The 9214-nt window shown below is 40.0% G+C and overlaps 1 protein-coding gene across 2 annotated transcripts in view; it reads left to right on the top strand.

Annotated features, from left to right (window-relative positions):
- The first annotated feature begins 384 nt into the window (after positions 1–384).
- The window catches only part of CUBN (cubilin), a 305950-nt gene continuing 297120 nt past the window's right edge, over positions 385–9214 (top strand). For both annotated transcript variants that reach the window (XM_063781434.1, XM_024346234.3), the window contains exons 1-6: positions 385–598; positions 992–1121; positions 2318–2413; positions 3437–3475; positions 6538–6639; positions 7330–7433. In XM_063781434.1, the coding sequence (XP_063637504.1) occupies positions 480–598; positions 992–1121; positions 2318–2413; positions 3437–3475; positions 6538–6639; positions 7330–7433 (590 nt within the window). In that variant the 5' untranslated portion in view covers positions 385–479. The remainder of the gene's footprint in view (positions 599–991; positions 1122–2317; positions 2414–3436; positions 3476–6537; positions 6640–7329; positions 7434–9214) is intronic.

Below are 9214 nucleotides of genomic sequence, written 5' to 3'. Positions count from 1 at the left end.
TGGTATGAGGTAAGCCTCCAACTTCTTTTGCATGTGGATATCTAGTTTTCCTAGCACTGGGTAAAGTTGGAACTCCTCTGCAAGGGAGGTGAGGAAGGAGGGGAACAGAGAAAGGTGTAGATAATGACCAGTTTACTTTTGTTGAAACCTAGTTACTTCTTAAGCAAAGATTGTTTAAGTGGATGTTTTCAAAGCTGCTTGTTACTGTTTCAAAGTTCAAATAGATAATGATTAAGTTGCGCATCACTTAAGGTAGATTTTGACCTCTCACAAGTTGAAGAGTACTGAAGATCTAAGATCATTTACATCCCTCTGGAAGAAAAAATAACATAGCCTTCTAGGGCAAAGAAGAAAAAACTCAACAGTTACAGGATATTCCATGGTTCAAAGTACACCTGCCTGGTTTGCTGTTCTCCAAAATCCCATGCTCAGTTGGTTGGAGTGGCCTCACTCTTACCTGCCAACCTGGGAGGTTGGTGATGAACATGTCTTTACCTTTTCTTTGGAGTTTGCTTACCTTATTAACATTTGCTGAAGTAAATGGCGAAGCTGGAGAACTTGAGCTGCAGAGACAAAAAAGAAGCATCAATCTCCAACAGTAAGTAAACACATGGGTCATTCCTGCTCAGGGACTAGGCTAATTCCTCACCAGTTTTCCCAAATAGCCAGATAAACAAAGGTGCAATTTTTCTTGAGGAAAATTATGTTGAGAAGCAAACAGGGAAAAACATTTAGACTGAGGTATGAAATTACTTTCCTATGCACAAATTATTATCTGTCATTTTGCAAATAATCTGTTTACAATTGCCAGGAGGTATCTCTGAGAAATGTGCAGAGAAAAAAGTGGCAGATGAGCAGGGGCAGTTGGGTTGAGTTGATCAAAAAGTGAAGATGTATTTGGCCTGTAGTTATTCAGTAAGAAACTTTGTTATTTTGGTTTAAAAATTGTACCTGCTAATTACTGATGCATTCTCTGGTTTGAATTATATAGGCCTCGAATGGCTACAGAGAGAGGAAATTTGGTGTTTCTTACGGGGTCTGCTCAAAACATTGAGTTTAGAACCGGATCCCTGGGAAAAATTAAATTAAATGATGAAGATCTCAGTGAGTGTTTACATCAGGTAATACACTGGAAATATCTTGAAGTCATTTTGTATATCCATATATGGTGCCTTAATTGAACAAGTCTAGATTAATCTGTACCTTGAATCTTTTTTAATTATTATTTTTTATTAATACATAATTTGATACATTCCTATAATGTGTAAAGTTCAAATCAGGGTAATTGGGATATCCATCACCTTAAATATTTACCTTTTCTTCATGCTAAGAACATATGAATTGTTCTCTTCTAGTTATTTTGAAATGTACAATAGATTAATGTTAACTATAGTCACCCTACTGGTCTATCAAACACCAGGTCTTATTTCTTCTATCTAACTATATATTGTATTCATTAATCAACCTGTCTTCAACCTCCCTCCCCCTTCCTAGTGTACCTTGAATCTTTAGCATAGAGAACATAGTTGGGCATCAGACATGTTCTTGTAAAGGACGATGGCCTGGGGTTAATGGCGGGTAGAGGGAGTATGCTGAAAGATAGAAGCTCTTTGTGCCAGACAATGCACCCTAGTCCAGAGAAGGCACGGAAGGTAGAACTGAAACTCCTCCACAGGGGATGCGAGGAAGTAGGGCACCAAGGATATGTGGACATGTGACCAGTTTGCTTTTGCCACAGAACAGAATTGGCCAGTTATTCTCCTGCCTTACTGGGTGTTTTCATTTCCCAATAATCACTGCATATTTCAGTCATAATGTTAGAAGTCAGCATTATTCAGAGCTTACTGTGGGCCATCCACTGTGCTTAGCACCGTATGGGTGTTATCTCATTTGATCTTCACAGCTGTCCTATGAGGTGGCCTTTATTGTCACCCTAGTTTTATGAGAGGTAAAGAAACCCTGAAGCAGTTAAGTAACTTGCCCAGGACAGCAATAAATAGCTGAGCCAGGACTTAAAACCTAAACAGTCTGCTTCCAAGCCAGGTTTCTTAATAAGCACCCTAAACTGGTATTATAGGAAAACATACAAATGGAAAATACCTTGATCTTTTGTTACTGAAAAGGATAAGTGGAATTATGCTGTGGCTATTTTAGCCCAGTGTTTATTACGCATGGTGTTGTTTTGGTTTTTATAATAATAGGCAAGATCTTAGTGCTTAAAGTAGAATACTACTCAAGTTTTTAATTATATTACTGTAAAGATAAATATGATATTTTCACTAGTGCTCTTCATTTCTTCTTCTTTTTCTAAAATTAGATCCAGAAAAACAAAGATGATATTATAGAGTTAAAAGGGAGCGCAATTGATCTGCCTCAAAATATATCTAGTCAAATCTATCAGCTTAATTCCAAGGTAAGTCTGACATCTACGTCATAAGAACCAATGAGTTCTCCCTAATTCTATTTTTTAAGTAACCATTTTGTAGGGGATATACCAACTTTGTGTGCTCTTTATAGATTTAGCATGTAACTACGCACTGTTTGGTTAAATGACACAGCTGTAATGGAGGCTGTAGAAGTGATGGACAGAAGGCAGGAAATGCTGTGCAAGCACTTGTTGCAGAAGTAGGCCTTGGGCTGGGAGCAGTGGCTCACTGCAAGTGAATGGATGATTAATATAAAAAACTGCCTGTAATCCCAGCAGTTTGGGAGGCCACAGAGGGAGGATCGCTTGAGCCCAGGAGTTTGAGACCAGCCTGGGCCACATAGTGAGACTCCGTCTCTACCAAAAAAAAAAAAAAAAAAAAAAAAAAAATAGCTGGGCATGGTGGCATGAGCCTGTACTCACAGCTACTTGGGAGGCTGAAGTGGGAGGATGGCTTGAGCCAGGGAGGTTGAGACTGCAGTGAGCTATGATCATGCCACTGTGCTCCAGCCCAGGCAACAGAGTGGGACCTTGCCAGAAAAAAAAAAAAAGAAAGAAAGAGACAGAAAGAAAGAAAGACAGAAAGAGAGAGAGAGAGAGACAGCGAGAAAGACAGTGAAAGAAAGAGAGAGAGAAAGAAAGGAAGAAAGAAAGAAAAGAAGCCTTGCTGAAGTTCTGAGAGCAACCTTCTTATTGGGGAAATGGATGTATCACTGGACATTTATGAACATTCCCATAGTCACTGCCTACAGAGAAGCAATCAGTCAACTTATCAGTGGGTTGTACTTTAAAAAAAAACTTAAAAAAACCCCAGAAATCTATGTGATAGGAGGGAATAGGAAGGAAGAAAATCCTGAGGGGAGAGGAATGAAGAGGAAAAAGGGAATAAAAGGAGGAATGAACAAAGTGTGTCCCTAGCAGAGGGCATTAGGACCATATGTCAAGGATATAACATCACATGTGCAATGCCTTTGAACCAGCTAACTGAAGCTTTTTCTTCCCTACTGCCAGCTGGTGGATCTTGAGAGAAAATTCCAAGGCTTGCAGCAGGTAGGTCTCATCCTACTACATACCCAACATCGTTCACAGAAAACACACTAGAATCATTAATAGAGCTGCTATTCTTATTTTAAAGGTGAATGGATGATTAATATTAAAAACTTGCTTTTTCCCATAATTTAATTCTCATCCCAGCATATGCTTCCCAGGATGCAGATGCAGAGCTGAGTCTAAGACAGATGAAATGACAAGGCTGAGGTCTCTGAGCCTGTTAGGGCTTCTGACCCTGAGTTTGCAGCCCACAGCCCACATCCTTTACCATTACCCTTTAGCTGTGTGTGCTGTGCTTGGTCAGCTAGTGATCTCCCAACTTGCTGATTCTCCCATCAGGGAATGGGGCTCAGAAAGCAAGCATCCTCTCTGACACTAAGCTCGGAAGTCTAGATGTATCACAAAATAGTCCGAATTTTCTTAAAACGACATTTGCTGGTAATTAAACTTGAACAGTTTCTTACAGAAAACATTGTATAACTGTACTACATGCTTGTAGACTGATCTATGTAAACTTAGGCTTCTTACCCCTTTTGTAGGAAGCTGACCTTTTAAAGACTTTCATGGAAGCTGTAACCTTCTATGCAGAGAAATGTACAGAATCTCTTCATATTTAAAATTTTGCATAAAAGTCTGGGGATTCCAGTGTAAGAATTTCTGCAAAAATATTCTTCATCTGTTTTGCTCATGCTTCAAGCATTTTCCTCTATTTTTAAGTTTGATCTGTCCCACTGTGAAGGACAGATACAAAAAAAAGGACTCATGCAGATTGAGGCAGGTCCCACCATTCTGGCAAGGATTGCTGCTGCAAACCTTTTTGTCATTTGATGATCAAGTTCGTGTATTCCTTTTCTCCACTTAGATAATACACTGACCCCTCAGCTGTCATTTTTAAGAGAGTAGTTGAGCGAAAGAAAATGAGTAAAGAATAGTGCTGTGGACCGTGACACTGCACTCAAGTTTTGTCTCCTGGAGGGCTTCATTATATTTGCTTGGCTGGTCCTCCTACCCCCATCCCTCAGGAGGAACATTGAATGATTTTCAAATGTGAATGCCTTTGTGCCTTTGGATAGGGCAAATGCTCTCTGGCCACCACAGTCCCCACCACTCCCTATTGTCTTCCTCCTGACTCCTGATTTCATTTTCTACTGGGCCCCTGTAGGCTTTTAAGATTTTAGTCCCCAGACAGTGTTGCTTTTGTCTGACAGAAAACCTTTGAATGAGTTTGTGGTTAATGTTTTAAAGAGCATTCTATGATGGACAGAGCCAATTGTTGTGCTAGCACAAAGAGAAAAATAGAATAATGGAATAAAACAGGGTTCATAAAGAGACCCCCAGATGTATGGTCATCTAATTTATGACCAAAGTGGAGAAGGAATGTGCTTTGCAGAAAATGGTATTGAGTCAGTTGGCTATCCTCTGGCTTTCTATTTCATCCATAAAATGAAGGAAACAGACGTAATTTTTTTTTATGAGTCACTGTATATAGTATGTTGTATTTGTATGTGTGTGTGTGTGTATGTGCATATATATAGACACATATATAATATATATGTATGTGTGTGTATACATATATATGAAATGTAGTGAACAGTTTGCCCCTATTTTAACTTTTTAAAAACAGAGAATTAGGTTGGGTACGGTGGCTCATGCCTGTAATCCCAGCACTTTAGGAGGCCGAGGCAGGTGGATCATGTGAGGTTGGGAGTTTGAGACCAGCCTGGTCAACATGGTGGAACCCTGTCTCTACTAAAAGTAGGAAAATTAGCCAGACGTAGTGGGACATTCCTGTAGTCCCAGCTACTGAGGAGGCTGAGGCATGAGAATCGCTTCAACCCAAGAGGTGGAGGTTGCAGTGAGCCGAGATCATACCACTGCACTCCAGCCTGGGTGACAGACCGAGGCTCCATCTCAAAAACAAACAAACAAACAAAACAACGATACCAATCAAAACCCAGACAATTGGACTATGAGTGAAATTCATAAAATGGCCATCATTGCATAATCAAGTGTTCCCTCTAAAGAAGTTTTCTCTGGCTGGGCGCGGTGGCTCACACCTGTAATCCCAGCACTTTAGGAGGCTGAGGCGGGCGGATCACGAGGTCAGGAGATCGAGACCATCCTGGCTAACATGGTAAAACCCCGTCTCTACTAAAAATACAAAAAATTAGCTGGGCGTGGTGGCGGGCGCCTGTAGTCCCAGCTACTTAGGAGGCTGAGGCAGGAGAATGGCATGGACCCGGGAGGCAGAGCCTGCAGTGAGCGGAGATCGCGCCACTGCACTCCAGCCTGGGCGACAGAGCAAGACTCCGTCTCAAAAAAAAGAAAAAAAATATCAAAAAAAAAAGAAAAAAGACAAAAAAGAAGTTTTCTCTGCACCCAAAGGCAATAAAAATCTTAACAAGATTCAAACTGGTAGCTGACATAGGGTCAGATTCCCCAGGTTGTGTAGATGTAGATGTAGACAAAGGTAGGTCTGTTTGTGATCTGGGCTGAAAGCAGTCAGGTGAGCACCAGGGTGAAAGATATGTCTTAGCTGGCCACATTTCTAACAAAGGGACTTGGAGCAGGAGTTCAGTCACCTTAACTCATGGGAGGAGGGGCAGCAGCAGCAGATGATTATATTTCAAAGGCTCACCTCGAGGGACCAAAGATAAGAATCACCGGTAAAATAACCGGAATCTCCATTTTATTTTCTTTGTGCAATAGCAACATCCATTATTATTTCCACACCTGAAACCTTTACTCCTGTCCACTGATGTCTCTTTCTCAGGTGAATACTTTTCCAAGACAAAGTGAGAATCTTCTCCCCTCAGACTTCATCCCACCCGTGGTCAAAAGCATGCTGAGAGTTAAGGAATAGGAACAAGATTGATAATAGAAAATGCTTTCTGTTTTTTCACAAGAGAGGTGATTTGAAGAAGAACATAAGTAATGGCTTTAAAGTGTAGAAGGAGACCCCCACTGATTAAGAGTTAAATGTAATCCCACGTGCACGGTAACATGCGTTTTGTTGCTGCTGACTGCAAGTCATCTCATTGACTGTCCTGTTTTTGTTTCAGACTGTTGACAAAAAGGTTTGCAGCAGCAATCCTTGCCAGAATGGTGGAACCTGCCTCAATCTGCATGATTCCTTTTTTTGTATCTGTCCCCCACAGTGGAAGGTGAGTCACCTACTCTTTGGTTAAGAATGATGGCAGGTCAGCATCTGTGGTTTCCTTGGAATCATCAGGCATATTTAATTCTCCATCTAAAGTTTCTAGGATTCAGTGGCCTCCCAAATCAAATTGAAATATACCAGGTATGCTAAAACCCAAACAGTGGTGAGTATGATTGTATAACCCACCAAATACTAAAGCCATTGAAAGGAGAGGTTCACTTGATTGGATAACTGCCTGGAAGAACACAATATTTCTGTTAACATTAATTTAAATTGTTCAGCATTGGAAAGTACCAAACAAATCTTGACATACCTATGCAAATTTTCTCATTTTCTTTGTTTGTTTATTTTTTCTGATAACGGTGGAAACTGTCTCCAGCATGCACATAAAAAAAAAAAGTTAAGTAAGTATTCCCAGATGTAGCACCACTGTGAACTGAGGATTCTATTATGGTTAGATAAGGATTCCTCTCCTGTGACTGCTGTGATCTTATGAAGAGCTCTTGTGTTCTATTAGGTGAAATCTGAGTTCCAGAGGAAGAATAGCCAGGGGTTAATATCAGTATTATTGTATTTGACTTTATGAGGACTTATATACTGTCCACGTATAAATCCTTAAACGTATCATGTGAATGTTCGCTCCAGATACCTCTGTGACCTTTGGCACCTGACTTTGTTCCTTATATGATCACAGGGTTCTCTCTGCTCAGCTGATGTTAACGAATGTGAGATTTACTCAGGAACACCCTTGAGCTGCCAGAATGGAGGCACATGTGTTAATACAATGGGAAGTTACAGGTAACTTTTTTTTTTTTTTTTGGTAAATATCAGGTATATTTTTGAAGGCCTAAAACATCCCATAGTTAAGAGCATCCTAAATTAACTATCTGTATTCCACCAAAAGTTGGTACTCCATGAGGAAATATTTAGCTCTTGCTTAATGTCTACATTGCTATTTTTACTTAACTGAAGAAAAGCTCATGAGTCCTTTACTCTCACCCCGTGAAGAAATCCTTGCTCTAACATCCCCAAGGAACCGGAAGAAGGCTCCCGTGATTGGCACAGAGAGTAAGCATGGCCTGGTGCAAAAGGAGCTGAAGACTTAGGAAGAGCCAGAGCATTGAAGGGGAGCCACTGAATGGCCTTAAGTAGAAAAGGGGACACCCCACCACACCAGTGTCCCCAGCTGTACTCTTTCCATGTATTAGCAAGCTCATAGTTTTGGGTAAAGAGAGCTTTATTCAATGCTATGTCAAAATGTGACCATAACGAGGTCAAAGATTAAACTGAGGTTCAATGAATGAAGTAACTCTCTCTGACCACAGTCATCATTATCAGTACAGCTCTATCTTCTCTTCTGACTTATTCTGTCAAGTGACTTGTCCACAGAATTCTCCTGCTCAGCTCAGGCATCACTTTCTGCAGGAAACCTTCCCTTCCCTTTTTAAGCAGAGTGAGGCATCTCAGGGCCTCTATGTTCCCATCATGCTCTAGGGATATCCATCATCAAAGCTTTGCTGATGACACACACATTGTCTTTCTAAAAACGAAGTCCAAAAAATTAAGGCAGATCAATGCCAAACTTACTTTTGTACAGTTCTTTGAAGTCACCTTTTAAACTAGACATTGTCTTTCCTTATAGTTTGGCTGGTCTCTTTTATTATGTGATTTTTAAAAGATTAATAAATAAATTCTGCTATAGAATGAACAAATCCTTTCAATGCTCTGGAGTAGAATCTCACTGGATTAAAGAGCAATTATTTGCTCTCTTACTGGTGTCTCTGCTATCTTGTTCTTCAATTTCCACATAACAATATCCATTCTAGTCTTTCCAGCAAAAATGAGTGCAGTAATTTTGTTTTTTAAACCATCACTATTTTTTTAAATTTTATTATTATTATACTTTAAGTTTTAGGGTACATGTGCACAACGTTCAGGTTTGTTACTTATGTATACATGTGCCATGTTGGTGTGCTGCACCCATTAACTCGTCATTTAGCATTAGGTATATCTCCTAATGCTATCCCTCCACCCTCCCCCCACCCCACAACAGTCCCCGGTGTGTGATGTTCCCCTTCCTGTGTCCATGTGTTCTCATTGTTCAATTCCCACCTATGAGTGAGAACATGCAGTGTTTGATTTTTTGTCCTTGTGATAGTTTGCTGAGAATGATGGTTTCCAGCTTCATCCATGTCCCTACAAAGGACATGAACTCATCATTTTTTATGGCTGCATAGTATTCCATGTTAAACCATCACTATTAATGCACACTTCTAAAACTGCAGTCACAAACCTTCTCTTTTTATTTGATACTTTTGTTTTTTTGATCTGATCTTTAAAACTTTTACTCATTCCAGGTTATAAACTCAAATTATTCAAACTTCTACTAGATATGTCTATGAGTTCAATCATTATGCAAAAGTAAAATTAACCACTTCTGACTTAAATTTAGTGTTATGTTATTAAAGAGCTTTTTGATTCCAGGACTCTGTTTCTCATTTAAATGAAGCCTTTTTTCCCTGCCTTTGTTAGGCTTGGGCTGGAAGCAAAATGCAGTCTAGTCTCTCATTTCCTTGAAC

The sequence above is a fragment of the Pan troglodytes genome, chromosome 8, assembly GCF_028858775.2.
Source record: "Pan troglodytes isolate AG18354 chromosome 8, NHGRI_mPanTro3-v2.0_pri, whole genome shotgun sequence".
Lineage (NCBI taxonomy): Eukaryota > Metazoa > Chordata > Mammalia > Primates > Hominidae > Pan > Pan troglodytes.
Note: the sequence above shows the minus strand (reverse complement) of the source record. Positions and strands in the feature narration are given on the sequence as shown.